This window comes from Phoca vitulina, unplaced genomic scaffold (genome assembly GCF_004348235.1).
Source record: "Phoca vitulina isolate PV1807 unplaced genomic scaffold, GSC_HSeal_1.0 scaffold6, whole genome shotgun sequence".
NCBI classification, from domain to species: Eukaryota; Metazoa; Chordata; class Mammalia; order Carnivora; family Phocidae; genus Phoca; species Phoca vitulina.
The window spans coordinates 4,697,338-4,720,871 of NW_022589709.1; the positions used below are offsets into that span (position 1 = coordinate 4,697,338).

The following is a 23,534-nucleotide window of genomic DNA, read 5'->3' on the forward strand; positions in this document are numbered from 1 at the left end:
AGTGTGAAGAAAAGTGTTCAGGAATGTGGTGGCACATATTAAATACTCACTAACTGATAATTATTTTTAGTAACATGTTTTATTTACCCAACCAATAGCTTAACTCGAAATTAAAAAAATATTTTTAAAATTTGCTATGTACCTTTCCACAAATCATTTGCTATAGCCAAATATACCATATTACCTTAGCACCTCCTTGCACTGCCAGACCTAGGCATCCACCAAATGAAAATCCTATCTTAATTAAATATGGGGTACACTCTAATGTAACTGGAAATTTGCGAAACTTGCTATTCCTAGATCAAAGTCTTCTCTTCCTAAGGTTATGTACAGTATCATACGTTCTTATTAATTACCTTGTCAGGAAAAGGAAAAGAAGCCTCTCACGTGATGCAGGCTGATCTCGAGTACTGAAATAGGAGTAAATCTGAAGAGCAAATAAGACGAGCCAGAAAACCATGAAAAGTACAGGGACTACGAGTTGATTCCACAGGGACATTCCCAAAGCTAGAAGGCCATATACCTCTACTACCTGAATAAGAAAATGAGACAGGAAAACATCTTGTATCACTTCAATAAACATTTTTAAACACCAAAGAGTTCAAAGTACTTAAAGAGAAAAATTAAATTGCTTTTCTTTCACTGTAAGATTGTTCCAACTAAATTCCTTTAAAGTTAGCTCTGTACATACAGTTAGTACGTTCTTTGTAAAAGAACGTTCTTAGTAAAATTCTCTGATTTTGCGTTATTATTATTAACACTTGACACACATTCATCAAATGACAACCATAAACTGCCCTTACAGTTCAGAGTAAAGTCTCTTTCAGAGTAAAACTACATCAAAGGTAGGTTGAGTAGACTTTGTAAACTTACTCATCTCTGAATCAAAATGATCAGGACTACCATAAATGATGCAAATAGTGCGTGAATGGCTAGAAAAAGGGGAAATGTAAAAGGAAGAATTCTTCCGGTTTTATTCAGGAAATGTCATAGGGGAGAAACAGTTTGACAGAAGACAGAATAAACACTGGAGTTTACTTCTATTGGAGAGCAAAGATAGTTAGCAAGTCTTTTCCCCCAGACAGATCAATTCCCCTTGCTCCTCCTGTGTATTTATCAAACAACACTTCTCAATTTATTTGATTTGCCTAGTGCATTAACACCAGGAAAAAAGGTACAACTAAAAAAAGTTTATTAATCTACTAATCAGTAACTTAGCTTTCCAGTTTGTAAAACAATCTCTTATGAGACTCGTTAGGAGGAATCAATTCTCATAATCTGATTCAGCCTAAGAGCATACATGTAACCAAGTTTCTGAAGTTACTATGCCAGGGACCAGACCCTGGTAACACAATAGGGTTCTGCAAGGCAGGCTACAAACTCTAACCTACATAGCCAAATTGTCTTGCTGGAACTCTCAATGTGATACCAGAATGTTTCAATAAAATTCAAATATCTTAAATTAAAATACACTGACTTCAAGTTTTTCTGATTTCTAATTAACACCTATTTCTAGGTAGACCTAGATCTTTTAAGTATTAAATTAAAATGCAATGACCTACAGATTATTCTAAATTTAAATTTTTTATCTGTAAATCAAATGCTTTCTCTAAAATCCAGTCAAGATTAACTTCTATTTTTCCCCTACTAGAAAATATTTAAAGAAAAAGCAAGTTGACCAACTAGCTGCAAAATTCTTATTAGCAGCAAACTGATCATTGAGAGGTAGAGAGTAATTTTCCTCCTTTCCATTCAAGGAACAGATGACAAAAAAGCCTGGTAGTTTCCATTTCTTACCTATCCAATTCTTTCCAGGTTGTGGATTTCATAACCTAGAATTTATTTTCAACTACGACATCTAGTGATGCATGAATCTTAAGGCAACCAAGAAGGTAAACATGACATTGAGAAATGAGGGCTCTGTCCTTAACGGTGATTAAATAAACAGTATACAATTAATGTTTACTAATTGTCTTCTGTTTCCCACAAACTAGGGTAGCTCCACAAGACTGAATTCAAAGAAAAAAATACATATTTTAGTCATTCTTATTCTGAATACAACTATAATCCTTCCTCATGAAATAGCTCTTCATTGAGTATGAAAATAACTTCCTCTTCTCTGAAAGACCTACTTTCAGGAAAATTGCCCAAGTTAATCATTACATAAGATGAACAAAGAAGAAGGCAGAATCAACCTAAAGCCAAGAGTTTAGGGAAATTTTTCTGGGAAATCTGCCCCTGGGGCCACAACAACAACAAAAAAACCCACTTCACTTAGTAGTTTCAGTTTAGTCAATCTGAGAGCCTCCTGTACCTTAAGGTCATATACACACAGTCAAAAGGTAGAAAAGAATGTGCATTTTAGCACTCTCTTTTTATATCAATGTCAGTTTTCATATCTATTTTATATACTGAACTTATCAAACAAGTCAAATGGAAATATTTAAATATCTATTGTTACTAACTGGGAAATAATCTGTTTACTTTTTTTAGCCTTTGCTAAAAAAAGTAGGATAGGCAGGAGCATGTCATGTTGGCAGAATCAGTGTATCTAAACAAAATCCATCATATGAATGCCCAAAACTACTTCTCAGTTTACATAAGCTGGCAAATACAAGGAAAAAAACTGTAGTCACAGCAGGACTTTAATCAGAAGAAAAATCCAGATTTTACCTCTACGTTTTCAATTCTGTATTATTTTTGTCTTCATTATAATAGTTAACACATACTGAACACTGTCTGCCGCACTGAACTCATTTAAATCTCACAGCAACCCTACAAGTTAAGTACAACTGTTATTATTAGCTCCATTTTACGGATAAGCCAACTTAAGTGACTACCCACCATCCCCAGGTTACACAGATAGTCAACAGCAGAGCCAGAGTAGAAACCCAGACACTCTGCTTCCCCAGAATCACTTCAGTTCACTGCCTCCCTGCAGAACACTTCATCATAAAGAATCGCAGATGCTCCTAATTAGGTTGAAAATAGGTGCTACTTAGAAACTGTCCAACAGAATGTTACCATGACCACGACTATGAAATGAACTAAATCTTTAATAGAACTAATTTTTATGTAGAATTTTATCTACCTGTGTGTGGTTGTCAGTCTTACCTGAACCAATTCTCTGTATGCAGACTTAGCAAGGTTATAAGGTACTAAAAGATTAGACCCAAGAAAGTAGAGAACTTCCAATCCAGTAAAAATCATAGCAAATTTGTTGATGATAACAATTGTCTCCAGAGGGACAAGGCAGAGTCGTGCTAGCAAGGGAAGCATGTGAGCTGAAAAGAGCCAAATCTGCTTCGTTTTCATGACACAGGAACATAAAGTACACACCACCAACTGACCTAAAATGGGGAGGAGAACGCATTTAAGATTTGGTATCCACAAAATAAAAACAAAAGACACTGCCAATAAAGATGACACAGCTTTTGAAGAAGTCTAATTAAGATCGCTTAGATAGTAATTTAAATCAAAATTTTTACCTCATCTGACCATAATTACATATTCACATGTTCTGTCAATTTTGAGCACCAATTTCCTAGGTACTGATCTGAAAAAAGCAGCACAAATATCCACTGGTCTTCATCACATTTTGGATGGCATATATAATACAGAAAAAGGTTTTTTTAATGTCTAATTCAATATTATAGTTATTCAATTACTACTGCTTAAATATAGCTCTTTTTACAAAGGTCCTCAATATTTAACTGTTCTGGTCTATAGGTGATAGCATAAAATTCCGGAGATACAGTTACTTCTCTAAGATCATGCTGCAACAAAATTCATTCTGAGATTTTCAAGCTTTAATTGCTTTTACAGGACCATGCACGCCTTCTTTCGAAATGACTCAATAGTGAAAGTTAACACTAAAAAATTTAAGCAACAAATTCTTCCCAGAGGATTATGTATGATCATTATAGAAAAGTTAGAAAATACAGAGAAATAAAAAGGGGGTAAAAGTTCAATCTCTTATAATCCTATCACACCAAGATAGCCTGTTAATAATACCTTTGGTCCATTAGACAAAGCACTGCATAGAGAGCATTGTATCTAAAACCTAGTTAAGTGCTCAATAAAAATTAGGTATTCAGGGGCACCCGGATGGCACAGATGGTTGCAGGTCTGACTCTTGGTTTCAGCTCAGGTGATGACCTCAGGGTTGTGAGATCGAGCCCCCGGAATCTGGCTCCGTGCTCAGTGCAGAGTTGGCTTGAAACTGGCTCTCCCTCTCCCTCTGCCCTTCCCGCTCATGTCAGTTTGCTTGCTCTCTCTCTCAAACAACTAAATAAATCTTTTTTAAAAATCAGGTATTCACACCATTACCCTTTTCAGATTTATTCTATGCATGTGAATATACACAAATGTTTTCTAGGAGATTAGAGTGTACATACTATTTCACAATCAGTTTTTTTCAGTTAATACATATAATGCATGTGTCTCTCTCTATACCAGGAAGTACATATACATGGTTGTCTTTAGTTGTATGGGATATTACACTGAATGCATATGACACAGTACTAACATATGGCTGTTTTCAAATAGTTCATAATTATAAAATGTTTTGTTATGAATAAGCCTATACGTGTATGACATCCTTGTATAAACTACTTGGAGCACATTTCCCAATATCTTCTTAGACTAAATTCCTAAAAGTGGAATTACTGGTCAAAGAAATATTTCAGGCTTTTGACACATACTATCAGATTGCCCTATAGAAACAAAACACCCAGTGTACATGGTGCCCATTTTCCCACTGACTTGCCAGCTTTAAAAATAATTTAAGGAAGGGGAGGGCAAGGAATATTTCCTAAGCTTTTTAAAAGTTGCATTTGTTGATTACCAATTACAAATAAGTACACAAAAATAATTTGTAATTATTTGGTGAAATGCTTGTTCACATTTTTTGACCATTTCTACTGGAGAATGTAGCCTTCTGGAATTCTTTGATCAAAATATTAATTTCCTTTGTCTTACGATTGTATTTTCCCAGTGTGTCATTTGAATATTTTAATAATTTTTTTCTGTTATAGTACAGAAACACCAAGATAGCCTGTTAATACCTTTGGTCCATTAGACAAAGCACTGCATAGAGAGCATTGTATCTATACAATTTTTACTATAAATGGTCAAACCTATCAATCTTTTCTTTGATGATTTCTACCTTTGGCGTCATGGTTCAATCACATGGGTCGCCCTACTCAAGATTATACAAGTAATCACCTACATTTTCTTTTAGTATTCTTTAATTTAGAAATTAATACATTTGAGGGGCGCCTGGGTGGCTCAGTTGGTTAAGCATCCGATTTTTGATTTTGGCTCAGGTCATGCATGATCTTGGGGTCATGGGATCGAGCCTGGCATCAGGCTCTGTGCTCAGCATGGAGTCTGCTTAAGATTCTCTCTTTCCCTCTTCCCTCTGCCCCTCCCCTCATTCACGCTCTCTTTCTCTCTAAATAAAATCTTTAAAAAAAATTAACACACTTGGAATTTTAGAATAAGGTAAGAAGTAATGATCTAAGTTTGTTTTTCCAGATGTTTAGTCAGCTGTCTCAAAACTAGTGACTAGAATCATCCATTTCCTTTCTCATTACTTTGAAATGCCAGTCTAGTATACTTTTCCATTTTTTGTATATTTGTGTCTACGTCAGAACTTGCTATTCTTTTTTTTTTTTTTTTTCAAGATTTTGTTTATATATTTGAGAGACAGAGAGAGCACCAGCAGGGAGAAGGGTTGCAGGAGAGGGAGAGGGACAAGCAGACTCCCTGCCGAGAAGGGAGCCCAACATGGGGCTCGATCCCAGGACCCTGAGATCATGACCTGAGCCAAAGTCAGATGCTCAACCAAATGAGCCACCCAGACGCCCCCTTGCTGTTCTTTTTCAATGATCTACTCTGATGACAGTACTACACTGTCCCATTTCACTGACTAAACAAGCCTCCATAAATCCCTTTAGAATTTCTTGAAAATTCTTTAACATGTTATCTATCAGATTAACTTAAGAATCATTTAGTCAAATTCTCTTCCTTCTTGCCAATGAAAAGCAAAACAATACTTTGAGATTTTAGTTTTATGTTCAGTCTATATTACTATTAAAAGACTACAAAAACGGCATCCATTTTTACACAAAGCTGAACATTTATTAACAATCTACCATGTTGTAACATGTGGTATCTTCTCTCACAAAGTATTAATTTTAGCCTTTAACGAACTGATATCTAAATAACGTGAAAAATATTCATAAAGGCATAAAAGGAGGAAAACCCAAAATACTACAAACAAACAACAAAACCCAGAGGAGAGGCCACCAAGTGAGTTATGACAACATTTTAAAGGACAAAGAATGAAGAGATAGGAGGCAACTAACTTAGCCAAACCATTACTCTTTCCCACACCCTAGAAGGAAGACCAAAGTTTGTTCTCTGGAGAGACCAAAACAGGCTCCTGGACACCAGAGCAGAGGTAAGATGCCCAAATGAAAAGAGGGGATTAACCCAAAAGTCTGCACCCTGAGAGATAAGAGCTCTCTAGGTATCCAACCACTGCTGCCATGTTTGTTGTCACCCATTCTAGTCACTGACAATAGCCTCCCCTACAGGGGACAGACAGATTCCTCTTTGGGGACAATGACCAAGTCCAAGTGAAAAGACATACAAATACTCAAAACCAGCCAATCCCACATGAACATCAACTGTGAAACATACCAGTTGGTAAACCCTAAAGAGATTCCAATCAACAACTTAACTTACTTTAATACAAATGATCAGCCAAGGACTCCCAGATATTTAAGTAAAACTTATGGTTTAATCAGCCTCAGATGAGGCCTAGGCATCAGTATTTATAAATCCTTGTTCAATATAACCAGGTGTTTCAAATCCAGGTTTGAGAAACACTACTATCCCATGACAGAAAAAGACCAAAACAAACAGAAAAAAGATTTCAGGGGAAATGGATAATTCAAGGAACAAAAGAAAGCTTCAAAGAGATAAATGATATATCTAAGAAATAAAAACACTGTCATAGTAAAAAGAAGTATTCAATGAAAACAAGTTCCTCGATATTAAAAACATAAAACAAAAAAGGTACAATAAAAGGGTTGGAAGATAAAGTTGGGAAACCCAGAAAGTAAAACGAGAGAGAGAGAGAGAGAGAGAGAGAGAGAGAGAGAGAGAGGGAGGGAGGAAGGAAAACAGAACAGTAAGGAAGTTAGGGGGGTCAATGCAGGAGGAACATTATCCAATTGACAGGATTTCCAGAGAAGGACAAAAGAGAAAATAGCAGGGAAGATATTATTGTGACTAGAAGGGAAAAAGGCCTCTGGGGAATTGATACAGGAGTGTGGTGAGGAGTGGTGCAGGAGAGAGCCAATTTTCATCATAAAATTGTGGTAGGTCTTGGCTTTTAAAAATAAGTGTATTTCTTTGATTAAAAAATTAGCAAAGACTCTAAAAGAAAGTACTTGGAGGAAACACTTTAATACTAGGAATGATTAGGAATTTTCATTCTGGCATATCTTACTTCTTTCACTGTACTCATAGCTGTGATATTGAAATCTCCTTGTTCAGCATGATGTAAACTTCCTCTACACTCCAAAAATTCCCCTAAGTCTATGCCAGCACATTCAGTGCTCAACTCTGGGGTTACAGGCTTCATTTATCTTCTTTCATAGAAGAATATGACTCATAGGCTATGATTCTCTTTAAGAGAAGACCACTTCTCCTATTTAGGTGAAAAAAAGGAGTGGAAATCTTTCCTGCAGCAACAAAAGAAGTGGAAGTTGTTTAAGTTGATGTGCCTATTCAATTAGTAATTCCGAATAAATCAAAATCACAAAGTTATCTCTGGATGTCAGGATTCCACTATTAGAAATAGCTCCAAGAAGTTCGCAATTCTAAGAAATGATGGCGTATCAATATTACTCAGTTTTTCATTAAAAGTTCATTAATGAAATGGAAGAAAATGAGTAGAAAGTACTTCAAAATCCAAATTGGAAGAAGACATAGTATGTAACAGTTTATGGATTTTATCTCCAATTAATTGAATCTTAGTTTAGTAAAAAGAGTTTCATAGCCACTGATAAGAAAATTTACGGAAATGTTTCAAATTTATACTATATTGCATCCATCACAGAATAAAAAATAATACTTGACAAGCTTTCTAACCTAGCAAATACAGTTGACATCTAAACAGTGCAAGGATTAGAGATGCCAACACCCCGCACAGTTGAAAATGCTCGCATAACTTTTGGCTCCCCAAAAACTTAACTGCTAACAGCCTATTGTTGACTGGAATTCTTACCAACATTAATACACATTTTGTATTTTATATGTAATACATACTGTATTCTTACAGTAATGTAAACTAAGGAAAAAAAGTATTATTAAGAAAATCATAAGGAAAAGTAAATACATTTACAGTACTGGATTTTAAGTGGACCCATGCAGTTCAAACCTGTGTTGTTAAAGGGTCAGCTGTATTTTCTTTTTTTTTTAAGATTTTATTTATTTGACAGAGAGAGAGACAGCACAAGCAGGCAGAGTGAGAGGGAGAAGTAGGCTCCGTGCTGAGCAGGGAGCCCGATGCGGGACTCTATCCCAGGACCCTGGGATCACGACCTAAGCCAAAGGCAGACACTTAACCATCTGAGCCACCCAGGTGCCCTAGGGTCAGCTGTATTTTCACACTTGAATGTTACCACTATTGAATACACCAACTCCTAGGATATAGTCATAAAGCAACATTATTTTTTTTCTCCTATTGTCTTTTAAAATCCACTCTGTGAAGACTAGTGTTCTCCTGCTCCTAAGGCAAGTCCTATTAACTTTTCTAATCTAGCTGAGGTTACACAGTCTCAACTGAACAATAACCAACACTCTGAAACTGATTTAAAGTTGAGGCCTGGGGCGCCTGGGTGGCTCAGTCGTTAAGCGTCTGCCTTTGGCTCGGGTCATGATCCCAGAGTCCTGGGATCGAGCCCCGCATCGGGCTCCCTGCTCAGCGGGAAGCCTGCTTCTCCCTCTCCCACTCCCCCTGCTTGTGTTCCCTCTCTCACTGTGTCTCTCTCTGTCAAATAAATAAATAAAATCTTAAATAAATAAATAAATAAATAAAGTTGAGGCTTTTCCCTCACTCTAGCTCAGGCCTCCTACAGGACTACAGATTGAAAACCCGCAATTGTGAGAGAGGTGGAAAGGTTATGGCAGGCTTCATCTTCTTTCTCTGACAGCGCCATTGCTCTTCCTGACTTATCCAGGCTTGAAGCATGTAGGGAAGAAGGCGAGAGAGGGAAGTAGGAAATTCTTACTCGACTATGCTCTTACAATGATAGGGTGTGGGTGCACCTGAAGCTGGGACATAAAAAAATCCCCTTGGGGTGCCTGGGTGGCTCAGTCGGTTAAGCATCTGACTCCTGATTTCCACTCAGGTCATGATCTCAGGGTCATGAGACTGAGAGCCCTGCACTGGGCTCTGTGCTAGTAATGGAGCCTGCTTAAGATTAAGATTCTCTCTCCCTCTGCCCCTCTGCCCCCCATCCCTGTACGTACCACACCCCCTTAAAAAAAAAGTGTTATTTTTTTTTTTTTTAAACTCATTGCCTTTCTCTTGTGCATTTTTATGGGTTCTTCTGAAACTGTTCCATCACTATGGCTCTCCCACCCTTAGTGCTTGTTATATACTCTCCTCTGGCTGTTTTTGGTTCTTTGCTTAATTCCTGGAAATTCAATCCCCATTGGAGTCTTCTTATCCTTGTAAAGGCTCTCTTAGAAGGACCTAAAAAAATCCCATAGACTCTTGGGGCCCTTATCTAGTTCATAGGAAACTAATACCCTTTGCCTACATAGATTAGAGGATACAAGAGAACTCCACAAGACATTTTTACTATGTCCATAGTCAGAAAACTCAACAGCCAGCCAGCCCACTGTTGGCCTTGATATCATATTAGAATTATAATATGAGCCACATTTGTAATTTTTAACCTTCTGGTAGCCTCATCTTAAAAAGTAAAACAACAAAAAAAAAAACCAGGTGGAATTAATTAACAATATATTTTATTCAACCTAATATACCCCAGATATGATCATATAAACATTCAATCTACATTAAAAAATTAACAAGAAACTTTGCATCCTATTTTATACTAAGTCTTAGAAATTGGGTGTTTAGACTTACTGCATATCTTAACTTGGATTAGCCACATTTCAAGTGCTCAATAGCTACATGTGGCTAATTTTAGATGGTGCAGCTTGAGATTTTGCAGGCGTGGGTCAGACACCAGTTCACAGTATCCCTCCTAAGCCGCAGAAGACATGTGACTCTCCAAATGGTCTACTGCTGAATTCTCTACATGTAAACGGTTGGGGAGGTATTTCAGAGAAAAGAGCTCTCTACAGAAATCCTCCTTCTCCAACATTCAACCTTTTATCACCCTCTATATGGGTGAGTTTAAGAGTCACAAAATAGGTTTTCTCTTACCTCCTTTTTTGCAATTCTGTCATGGTAGGTAGGGTCTGGTATGTCACTTGGAACTATATGTACATTGTTTTGGGGTCTTAGTCAACACTCCTATTTTTAACATTCTGCTACCTAAATATTTCAATCATGTCTCAAGTGATGTTTCTGGCAATTTATTTTTGACTATAGTGATGGCTTTCAATAACAATAAATGACTTAAAAATAAATCTTACAAAGTAATAACTAGCTTTATTAACCTTCCAAATAGTTAAAATATCATTAAAAAACACAAGCAACTATAGGCTACATATGATTTTAAGCATGTAAAGAAGACAGTAAAACTGGTTGATCCTCACCTACACTTTTAATTCTTTTATAATACTTACCTATTAAGGCTGTGGTAAACCGATTCATGGACAGGGGTTCTAAATACATTGGTCCTTCATAGGCTGACTCCAGTTCACTCCTGACATAGTCCCTAAATAAGTAAAATGGTAAAAATGTATTAGATACATTCAAAGCACATACAGAAAAGAAAAACAGCTAAAGCACAGTATTCTTATAAAAAGCGTATTATGTTATTAAAATCTCTCTCCATATGTAGACTAAGAAAAAGTTTAGGTATAAATAATTATGTAAGGATGGACTTCATTTCCTTCTTCTATGCATTGGATCAGAATTTACCAAAAGTGAATTTTACTATGTAGAAAAGACAGCCAAAGCTCTACTTTATGGGATTTTCTTTCTTCCCAAGGCCTTATTAAATAACTATTCCCAGTAAAAAAAAAAAACAGCTGAGACACCATCCCTCAACCCTACTACTTAACTGATAATACCCAATAATATTACATCAAATTTCCCCTCTTGTGGCTCTCTTCCACCATCTTACCTATCTTATTTTCCCCAAAGTTTTATCCCCAGTTGTACTTAGTTACAAGTAGATCACAAACTAGTTAGAAAACTGGCTCACAGAACAATCCTTAAAAACTATCACTTTTGACTCTATCAAGAATCTATAATTAGGGTTATAATATGTAAGTAGGCTACAGATTTATTTTGAAACAAATTTTAAATCACATCAAATATTCCTTTTAAAATTTAATTCATTTAACATGTGAGTACTGAGAAATAACAAGATTTAAGTAGGAAAGAACCTTTACAAACTGAGAAAACAGAACTTTCAGTGCACATCCAGAAGCACAGGAAGGGAAAATTTAATTTACTATCAGTAAGCTCAGTAGTAGCACTAAAAGACTATGGTCTTAAGTTCTTTGGACATCAGATAGGGAAATTTGTGTAAAAAAAATTCTCCTTTTCTTCAATTATTGAATGCTTTATTCACTGTATTTAAAAGAGTTTGAATGTTTCCAGTATTTCTCAACAAACCCACGGCTGTATTTACTTTTTCCATGAAATTACTTCCTATTAGGCAATCAAGTTGAAATCCTTTAGTGTAGCACAGCCAAATAAGAAATGACCCTTACATAACCCGCAAGGAGAGTACTGCCAAAAAATCAAAATTAAAAACTAAAATATATTTTATGAATGGAAGTAGTTTGGGGGACAATTATAAAAATCAATAATGGGCCTAGATTCATAGGTGATTTAGCAATTCTCCTCTATCATTCTATGATGACTATTTCTAGCAAATAATATACTAATAGTCTCTTTTTACTGAAATTCTCAAGAGGAATGATTTTAATGCAGTGGTGGTCAACCAGGGGTGATTTTGACCCTGACAGACATTTTGCAATGTCTGGAGACATTTTTAGTTGTCACAATTTAGAAGGGTTAGGGCTGCTATGAGCACCTAGATCAAGATGCTACCACAACATTCTACAGTGCATAGGACCGCCCCCACAACAAAGGACTACCCAGTCCAGAGGTCAGTGGTCAAAACCCTGTGAGAGGCATAAATGCTATACATGCAAATTACATATACATATCTGATTTATAACCATCAATGTAAAATTATCATACTTTATAAAGTTTTAGGGCAGAAAACTGAAGAATTAAGAGAATTACGAAATTTAAAATACACATATAAATACCACTTAACATTTAGTCTTTGAAAATACTATTAAAGAAAGAAATTTATATTTGTAAGAGGTCTAACCTGAGTCCTAGGCCTCTAAAGCCAAATAATTTCTTTGTGGCCACAGCAGATCCCTCTCCAATAGGTCCAATTACAAAGAGGGAAAACCCACAAAGACAAATAGCAGATTGATGCTTGCCAGGGGCTGGGGTGTAGGAAAATGGAAAGGACACATAATGAGTACTGGATTTTACTGTGGGGTGATGAAAATGTTCTAGAATTAGATAATGGTGATGGTTGCACAACATTATGAATTTAATATATGCCAATGAATTGTTCACTTTAAAGGTTAATTTTATTTTATGTGAATTCAATAAAAAGGGAATAGGGGTATCTACAAGAGCACTATCCCCCGGGAAGAGCCAAAGTTGCTCCCAAAGGGGTCAGTCCCCAGATCATCTCTCAAGGTGGGGGAGGTGGGGGGGGGGGGGGGGGGGGGAGGGGATTGCAGAGCTGGATTCCCTGACATGTTTTCTCTCCCTTGTTTGCTTTTGTCATCGTATTACTGATGTTTTATATATAACTCAGCAAACCCACTATTCTAGAATTTCTTATTGCTGAAACATTTGTTAATTGTTTTGTATTATTTTCTGGCTAGGAATTTTAGTTTATAATTTAGTTTATTTTTTTTTTTTTTTACAGCTTCTTTGCCTTTTAAGAATTCTAACTTCAGGGGCGCCTGGGTGGCTCAGTTGGTTAAGCGACTGCCTTCAGCTCAGGTCATGATCTCAGGGTCCTGGGATCGAGCCCCGCATCAGGCTCCCTGCTCGGCCGGAAGCCTGCTTCTCCTTTTCCCACTCCCCCTGCTTGTGTTCCCTCTCTCGCTGTCTCTCTGTCTGTCAAATAAATAAATAAAATCTTTAAAAAAAAAAAAAAAAAGAATTCTAACTTCACGTAATGAAATTTGTAAGTAAAATTAACATTCTCTATACTTTTTCTTTTAACCTCAAAAAGAATTTACCATATACATAATATGTTGCTAGCACACCGCTACACTCTGGGAATACTACGACAGGCAAGAAAGACACAATCCTGTCAGCATGGAGCTTAACAAGCCAGGAGGAAAAACAAACATTAAACAAATAAATTACTTAATTTAATAATTAATTAGAATTGTGAGAAATGCTATAAAAACAGAATGATTTTCTTTTTAGTTCCTTTTCAGTCTCCATATTTCATGACTTTGTGATATGACAAGATTACAGGACACTAAGGGGGATCTGCCTTCCAGAAGAACAATCAACCTTTAGGCCCTAATGACAACACCATGGTGTTAAACAGCTTCCTCCCACTAGCTGTGTTGCTCTCCTCTAGGACTCTAAGAATAGCTCTCCTCAATGCTGCAACCTCCCCCATTAATGTGCGACCTGAGCCACTGAACCAATCATCCTACCATAGAAATTAACACCTTCTCTAGGGAACTTAGCCCCTTTCTCCTTTGTTCAACTCCTCTCGATCAAGACAGTCCTTCAGAAAGCCTGTAGTCCCTCTTTGGGCCAGCTGAGCTTAGTGCCAGAGCCAAAGCAGTGGCTTCGGTGAGGGCTAAACTACTGGTCTCACCAAGTAGCCACTAATGAGCTGTCCCTTCTGAAAGAAGAATCTGGACATTGCATCCCAAACTATACAAAAGAACTATAATAGGGATCAATGTTTGAACAAAGATCTCTGTATCTAACTTATGAACAACTTCATGGCATCCCATGCTGACAATGAAAACTTGATTACTCAAGTCTCTCAACAGAGTGGGTCATTCATAATGTAAATAAACAAGACAGTAAGCCAAATAAGAAGGATCCAGAGTAAGAATTATGCAAAATTCCAAGAGTTATTTTAGGCCAAAAATTAATCTGATCCGTGAGCCAAGAAATTCTAATTTTTAACAAAATTTAATAACTATTTTAAGACAGAATCAGATGAAATGTTCAAAAGCAGTATTTGATTTTTCAATTTAGAAGACTTTTTTCAAAGTTGTTTAAAAGCTTTTATTTATTTATTTTTTTTAATTTAGAAGATTTAAATAGTAAAAGGTATTAAGCTGGTCAGAAGCAAGAATCCATACCGTCTACTTATAACTGAAAAATATCCTTCCTTAAACTTTTTTCATTTGTGCAATTTGTGCAATACTGACGATCAGCCCCTGAGCACTAATAAACTAAACACTTTGAAAATCTACTTCTCTAATCCCCAGTGTTAGTCTATTCTCCAGTGACTGAAACTGTTTGGGTGCATAAGAATGTGTGAGATATATGAAAAGGGCCTCAAGGATAGCTTGCAATTAGAAAAATTCTTGTTATAAGGAGAAGCATACAAGTTATAAAAAAACTAAGTAACAACAACAAAATCTAGAAGCTTACCAATTGACCAACTGACCTAACAATCTCTTAAGCAACCTGAACAACCTAGAACAATTTGTACATTCTGGCTACTTAAAGCTTTCAAACTGTTAGTTCCAAAGAAACCTAATCTACTTTTACAGAGAATAAAGTGGTGAGCTCTCAAAGCTATCTTATGCAATATGCACAAACAAAAGGCATTGCTCAATTTAAGGGATCCCAGGGACTGAGATGTTCTAACACCTGGATTTGAGTACCTACTACACCCTAAACAATGTGCTAGTAATTGAATAGTTCATTTACCCAGGGCTTAATTATTTAAATCATCTCTGCCACGCTGCTTCTCTCTTAGCTTCTTTCTGAACCCTTACTGAAATATTTAGTGTCTGTAGCTGATAATGTTCAAAAGAAGAAAATGTATCAAACACTGAAATGGGTCAATTTTATTCCTGTCAAAATTAAAAGTGGGGTATAGAATGATAAAATTCATTTTTAACAAGTCCTTTATTTAACAGCAATGGTTCTCAACTGAGGAAAATTTTGTTCCCCAGGAAAGCACATTTGACAGGGACACTCTGTGGTTTCACAACTGCTGGAGAGGGAGTTCTCTGTGATCTAGGGAGCAGAGGCACCAATATCCCATAATACACAAGACTGCCCCCATAGCAAAGCATGACCTGGCCCCAAGTGCCAATAGTCCTGTAATAGAGAAACCTTAAATGAGACAAACTTTTATGAAATGGGGAGCTAATTATCTGTATTTTACATATAAATAACTCTTGGGGAAGTTTTACATTTGAAACCCTACTTACATACCTGAGACCAGGATGAAAAGGAGTATACTTTCAATCTTGTGAAACCCATGGGCTCTTAATTCAACTTACACACATAAAAAACTGACACATTAGTTCAGAAATCTAACAATAAAACAAGGAATTTAAGAATACTGGAGTTTAGGGCGCCTGGGTGGCTCAGATGGTTAAGCGTCTGCCTTCAGCCCAGGTCATGATCCCAGGGTCCTGGGATCGAGTCCTGCATCAGGCTCCCTGCTCCTTGGGAGCCTGCTTCTCCCTCTGCCTCTCTCTCTCTGTCTCTCATGAATAAATAAATAAAATCTTAAAAAAATAAAAAATATATAAAAAAGAATACTGGAGTTTAAAAATTTTAGAGAAAAACACACAACTGTGATCAAGACCATACCCTCATAGGAATGGTCATGTCAGTTGTTGAGTTTTTCTTTTTTCCCCTATAGTTCTGGATAGTCTCAATTTTAAAGTAGGATTGATACTGGAAAATATATTCCTTACATCACTCAAAATGAAAAACACAGTTTAGTAATTCTGAGTTAAGGAACCTGAAACATATCAAATAGACTATTAAATGTTCATACTATATGAACCAAGGCCATGGATTTTCTGAAGTTTAATTCCTCTGAACTACAAGCAAAATCCACTCTAGACATATTCTAAACAAGTTTTTATTCACTTAAGGGTAATCAGCTTCATTATTTGAGTACATGTCTTTTTTTTTTTTTTTTTTAAGATTTCTTTATTTGAGGGTGGTAAGAAGGCAGAAGGAGAGGGAGAAGCAGACTCCCCACTGAGCAGGGAGCCCAACTCCGGGCTCCATCCCAGGACCCTGGGATCAGGACCTGAGCCGAAGGCAGATGCTTAACCAACTGAGCCAGCCAGGTGCCACTATTTGAGTACATGTCTTAAGGGAAAACAGAAACCCAGCTTTTCATGGAAATTTTCAATTTGCAATTTTTTATATAGCCAGTTTCTGAAGTACCAAATTAATTACTTAAATAATTAAATTATTATTTAAATTATCCAAGTATTGATTCTCCTTCTTAGTACCATACTACACTCTGCCTTGATATAACTAGACTGAATGGTGAAAAATATCTGTAAATCATATCACTGATAAAAGACTTATATCTAGAATTGAGATGTATTACAACTCAATAATATAAAAAGACAATCCAATTAGCAATTGGCAAAAGATATGCCAATTTTTCTAAAAAAGATTTACAAATGGTTAATGAACTCATGAAAAGATGCTTAATATCATTAGCCATCAGGGAAGTGCAAATCAAAACCAGATGAAATATCACGTCACACTTACTACGATGGCTATACTAACAAAGACAGATATCAACAAGTGTTAGCAAGGATATGGAGAAACTGGAACCCTCACATATTGTTGGTAAAAATAGTACAGCTACTTTAGAAAATAGAATGGCAGGGGCACCTGGCTGGCTCAGTGGGTAGAGCATGCAACTCTTGATCTCAGGGTTGTAGGTTCGAGCCCCACGTGGTGTAGAGATTAAAAATAAAATCTTTAAAAAAAAAAAAAGAGAGAGAAAGAAAATAGTATGGCAGTTCCTCAAAAGGTTAAACACAAATACCATATGATCCAGCAATTCCACCCCAAAGTATATGCCCAAGAAAAAATTGTATGTCCACACAAAACTTACTCATCATGTTCACAGCACCACTCATAATAGCCAAAAGAGTAGAAAAAAACCTGTGTCCATCAGTGAATAGATGAACAAAATGTGGTATATTCATACCATAGAATATGATCTGGACAGAAAAAGTACTGATACATGCTACAACATGGATGAACCTTGAAAACATGTTAAGTGAAAGAAGCCAGACACAAAGGACCACACACTGTGTCTACATGAAATGTCCACAATAGGCCAATCCATAGAGTCAAAAAATAGACAGTTGCCTAGGCTTGGGGTAAGGAGACTGATGGAAAATGGGGAGTGACTGCTGATGGGTACAGGGTTTCTTTCTGGAGTGATGAAAGTGTTCTAAAATCAATTGTAGTGATGGTTTGTAGAGTTCTGTGAATGTACTAAAACCATTGAGCTGTATCCTTTAAATAGGTATGTAAATTATATCTCAATAAAGCTGTTATTTAAAAAAAAGATAGTTATGAAGTTGCCACATGAAATCTGAACCATTACATTTTTTAAAACTAAAAACTTCAGCCTTAAAATTTTATAAATGAAATACATTCAAGCCTCAATATTTATAAATGTGACATATTATGAATAATTCAAGGATAATACATCTTTGCTAAACTTTTGTGAGATAGCACCATATAGTATACATTATACACTAAGAAAATTCTAAAACACGCCATTTCTTGAAATTTGTTAGTTTGATATCAAAACTAACTCCATAAAATGGGCACTGTTTTCCTTTACATTTTCAAAAAAGCAACTTACCAAGGTAACATATTGACTAAGTACGGAAACTAGTTCATACCCAGTCTGATTCTAAAACTCATTTTCTTTCCCCTAAACATGCTGCCTCCCTAAGAGGAATAAGCTAGCAATCAGAAAACCTACATTCAAGTTAAAGTCTGAGATTGTTCCCTCCCAGCTATTTGCCCACTTTGGTTTTTTCTTCAATAAATCCAAAAGGATTACTAATAAGGATCAAAATGAAATAAAAAAGAGGACATGTTTTTGTATACTATAAAATTTTATTATAATTATTTTATTATTTAAAATAAATTTGATTTTCTAATAATAAAAATAAACTTTAAATATTAGAAGAAACATTCCCATAAATTAAAAATCAGAAGTTAAAATTGCCACCAGAAGAATGGTCAGAAAACGGCTTGTCTTTACCTCTGACACTGTCAGGATTCCCTTTATCCTTACATAACAGAATTTTGACCTCTAAAAAAGCCTGGATGGTAAGACTGTATATAAAAATAGAGCTACATGCTTTCAGCCATCACTACACCATTAAACCACATGGAAACCAAAAAAGCATGAGGGGAAGAGCAGGATCATTGTTTTCTCACCCAGAATTGTAACTAATAAAAGCAACAATTTTCATACCTCTACCTTCAAGTTTAGGATTTTGAAGATTAATCAAAGAAATCACATCAACTCTAAAAGGCTATCACAAACCGGTTCTATGAAATACTCTGATTTAAAGTCATTTTTTAAAGAATGCTCATAAAACACTGCTGCACAATAAAAACAAAACATAACAATGTTAGTTAAAATTCACTGAGCACCAGGAGCACTCTTGATTTTGGCTTGGGTCATGGTCTCAAGGGTCATGGGATCCAGCCCCATGGCAGGCTCCATGCCCTGTGTGGAGTCTGCTTGTCCTTGTCCCTTTCTTTTGCCCTCTGCTCCCCCACCCACCCGTTTGCTCACTCAAGCTCTTGCTCTCTCTCTAAAAAAGAAAATTCACTGAGCACTACACCCAAAAAACAAATAATCCAATTAAAAAATGGGCAGAAGACATGAATAGTCATTTCTCCAAAGACATACAGATGGCCAACAGACACATGAAAAGATGCTCAGCATCACTTATCAGCAGGGAAATGCAAATCAAAACTATAATGAGATATCACTTCACACCTGTCAGAATGGCTAAAATCAAAAACACAAGAAACAACAAGTATTGGCGAGAATGTGAAGAAAAAGGAACCCTCTTGCACTGTTGGTGGGAATGCAAACTGGTGCAGCCACTGCAGAAGACAGTATGGAGGTTCCTCAAAAAATTAAAAATAGAACTACCCTATGATCCAGTAATCACACTACTGGGTATTTACAGTAGAATACAAAGACACTAATTCAAAAGGATATATGCACCCCTATGTTTATTGCACCATTATTTACAATAGTCAAATTACGGAAGCAGCCCAAGTGTCCACTGATAGATGATGGATAAAGAAGATGTGGTGTGTGTGTGCATACACACACACACACACACAAACACACACTGGAATATTATTCAGCCATAAAAAAAGAATGAAATCTTACCATCTGCAACATGGATGGAGCTAAAGAATATAATGCTAAGCAAAAGAGAGAAAGACAGATACCATATGGTTTCACTCATATGTGGCATTTAAGAAACAAAACAAAGGGAAAAAGAGAGAGACAAACCAAGAAACAGACTCAACTATAGAGAACAAACTGAAAGTTACCAGAGGGGATGTGGGCAGGGGGAGGGAGAATGGGTGAAACAGGTGATGGGGATTAAAGAGTACACTTATCATGATGAGCACTGAGTACTATATAGAATTGTTGAATCACTCACTATATTGTACACCTGAAACTAATATAACACTATGTTAAAACTGTATTGGAATTTAAAAACTTGAAAAAAAATCACTGAGCACTTATATGTCAAAAATTATGCTAACAGCTTTATATGCTTTATCTTATTGAATCTTTACAATAGCCCCTTAAGATATTACCACCATTTTATAGGTAAGGAAACTGAGAACTATCTTTCTAATAAGTGACACTGAGGTTATAGAAATAAGGAACATGGTATTTGAAACTCTCCAGTCACCCATCCACTCAAAAGATATGGCACTCATAGGTAGCCAGGCACTCATCTACACACAAAAATGATGAATCAGAAGCCTATATACTCTACTGCATTATACTCTACAGACACAATTTTTGCTTAAAAATGAATAAAGATAGAGAAATGTCTCTACCTTGAGCTTGAGCTCAGATTCAGAGGTGTCCTGGGTAAAGCCACAGGAACAGACTGTGTCAGGCTGTGGGGCTGGTGGTGCTATAATGGGAAGGACATCATGTTGTCTGTGCTAGTCCTGGCCCCTAGACTCCTATTCTAAGCTATGTGGAGAAAGATGCTACAAATCTACTTCATGTTCCCATGAAAGAGTCCAAGACACAGAGACATACTTGTGTGACACAAAATGAGAAAACTCATGTCTTCAGAGTAAAACACAGCTCAGTTTGAAGCACTGTTAGGATTACAAGAAATGCAGTACTACTCTGGCAGCTCCAGATTTTGCAACTTTAACACCCGAGGACATAAGCTGGGCAAAACGGCAGAAGTTAGCAGAGGAAACTGACCAGACACAAACAGGAGTGGAATGTGAGAAAACTGAGTTTCTGCGGAACATTTTGGAGCCTTTGAGAAATAACCGGATAAGGTAAAGGATGATGAAGGTCCTACTTCAACAACAAGGGCCAAGAGTCAGTGACTACTGTTATTTTCACTCTTTCATATCCACAAAAGTGGTGGAAACTGGAAGGTATTAAAAATAATTGGAAGGAAATGCCAGAATTTTAACAGGTCTATCTCTGGGTGGTCTAATTTCAGGTGATTGTTACTGCCTTTAAATTTCTGTATTTCCCAAAAGTCATCTACAATGAACAGTGTTATTTTATAATCAGAGAGTAAAAAAGGTTTCTACCTCAACCATTCAATTCTAGTAATATAAAAATGCTATTTTAAGATTTTCAAGCCAACACCAAAATCTGTTTTTCAGACCTCCAGACAGCTACATCTTGTTATATATGCAAAGTAACCATCACTCTTTTTAGGATTGGGAGTATATTTCATTATGGTTACACATTTCAATCAAGACAAAAGAAACTAGAGGCGCCTGGGTGGCTCAGTCAGTTAAGTCAGTTAAGTGTCTGACTCTTTCAGGTTATGATCTCAGGGTTGTGAGATCGAGCCCCGCATGGGACTCCACATTGAGTGTGGAGTCTGCTTAAGATTCTCTCCCTCTCCCCTCCCAATTTACACATGCACTCGCTCTCAAAAAAAAAAAAAAAAGAAAAAAGAAAAGAAAAGAAATGATACCCATCACATTTATTTATACCCCATTACATTTACTGTGTGGCTTTTAGTTCCCCCGTATTTTAATATCCTGTTCCAAAGCAGGAAGTTCATTTTCATTGGCAGACCAGTCTTAAAACTTAGGACCAGCAGACCTAAGCAAACACAATATTACTAAAGATGAAGAACTTCTGAGCTATACCATGAACCTCATCAAATAATTTATATAAATCATCCACTGTATACATGGTTGTGCCGTTTCTCAAGCAGCATAAGCTAACTTCCTAAAATGGTAGAAAGTAATCAAGTCCATAATTGTTAAAATGTTCTATAGCTTGTCTTTGGAAATTCTTAGGTAATACAGAAAAGATCATAAGTATCTCTGTAAACATAATCTTAAAGCCCATTTCATATTAAGATCTTTTTTTAAAAGCAGAAATAAAATCTGAAGCATAATATCCCAGCTATTAATTCTATACAACAATATTTACTTAGGAAACAAATATCAAAAAAACTGTTTTGGATACTTGGCAAAGCTGCAGCTTCTTAACAGTGTTCATGAAAAATATGTTTTCAGTAATGAAAAACTTTAAATTCAGTCATACATTTCAAAAACGAGGTCACATTCTTACCTGGAGATTTGATGTCCAGCATAGAGGAGCAGGGCAGTCAAAAAATACAGGTAAAGCTGAACCAGATGCTGCCTGGGCAAGGTTAGTAGCACAACACTTAAGATATAACCTGTAGTAGAAATAAAAAGAGATTATAAATAAAATACGATTCTAATTTAGTCTCCCAATTAATTGAAGTAAATTATTTTCCAATTAGGTTTCAACAATTTTGAGGATTTTTACTTCACTACCAAAATAAGTTTAATACAGTAAAAATCACTATGGATTATCTGTTGAAAACAAAGCATTTTTCACTTTTTTTGTAGATTGTTCTACTTTATAATCAAAACAACACACAAAGGTACCACAGGACTCCTCTCATTATCTACCCTTACTTGATGTCTACTTATTTGTTCTACACCAATTCTCTCATTCTCTAGTCCCAGAGGAAGAACTGTCCTTAATGTCCCTCTCTAATGCTGCCTCTTCCACTTGACTCAAGGTCTTATTTTTCCAACTCCTAAACACCCTCTTTCTCCTACATCTTCCATCATCCCCGACACCAGTGCTCACCTATTTTCAAAGGATGTATAGGGCTCCTCCTCCAATCTCAAAGAAAAACTTCTCTTCGTGCTGATTTTTCCTTTTTCTATTACCTATTTTTCTCATTCCACTGACAAATGTTATAAACTATCTCTACCAATGCTTCCATTTTCTAACCATCCACTATTCCCTCTTTATCCTCTACAGTCTACAAACTCTACAGAGCCCTCTTTACTCTTCCATTCTTAAAAACCTCAGAAGTCAACAACTGCCTACTTGTCAAATCTAAAACATCCTGCTTATCCTTGTCGCAGCACCTGAAGCAACAACCCTCAAAACTGGCTCTGTGGATTTTCTTTAAACCTCCAAATTCTCCCCTCCACTTTCTTTTTATTCCCCCAAATGAACATAGGAAATTTAGTCCCTGAACAACTGTTTTTCTCTCTATAAAGTATCTAGCTCAAAGAATTTATGTTGTTGCTTCAAACATACCATTCCAAATGTATGTTATCAACAGTTACTGAGAATCTACCTACTACACATACACAAAAAAGTAATCATTTCTTATTCTAAGCAAACATCTCATATCTCACAATGCCAGAGATATATACCACTTAAATGTTCTCATATACATGTACAAACTGAGCTCCCGCCCTCATCCCTCAACAGGCTAGCTCACCATCTTTCTCTCCTAAATCCCACTCACTCTGACTCAAACCCAAGTCATCTTTTCTGTCATCACCAAGTCCTGCTGAGTCTTCCCCAATAAGTCTCATGTCACCCTTCCTTTCCAGTCCCTATGCCCCATCCCAGTCCACTCTGTGACAGGACAGTATACTGCTATTCTTGCAGTCTCTTTCCACCCTCATCCATCCTATACTTCAGTACACAACCATCCCT

At 36.4% G+C, this 23,534-nt stretch overlaps 1 protein-coding gene across 2 annotated transcripts in view; it reads right to left on the reverse strand.

Annotated features, from left to right (window-relative positions):
• Window positions 1-23,534, reverse strand: part of RNF145 (ring finger protein 145) — a 54,275-nt gene that overhangs the window by 17,736 nt on the left and 13,005 nt on the right. For both annotated transcript variants that reach the window (XM_032403636.1, XM_032403635.1), the window contains 4 exons: window positions 22,113-22,221; window positions 10,843-10,934; window positions 3,115-3,350; window positions 357-532 (listed from right to left, as the gene is read on the reverse strand). In XM_032403636.1, the coding sequence (XP_032259527.1) occupies window positions 357-532; window positions 3,115-3,350; window positions 10,843-10,934; window positions 22,113-22,221 (613 nt within the window). The remainder of the gene's footprint in view (window positions 1-356; window positions 533-3,114; window positions 3,351-10,842; window positions 10,935-22,112; window positions 22,222-23,534) is intronic.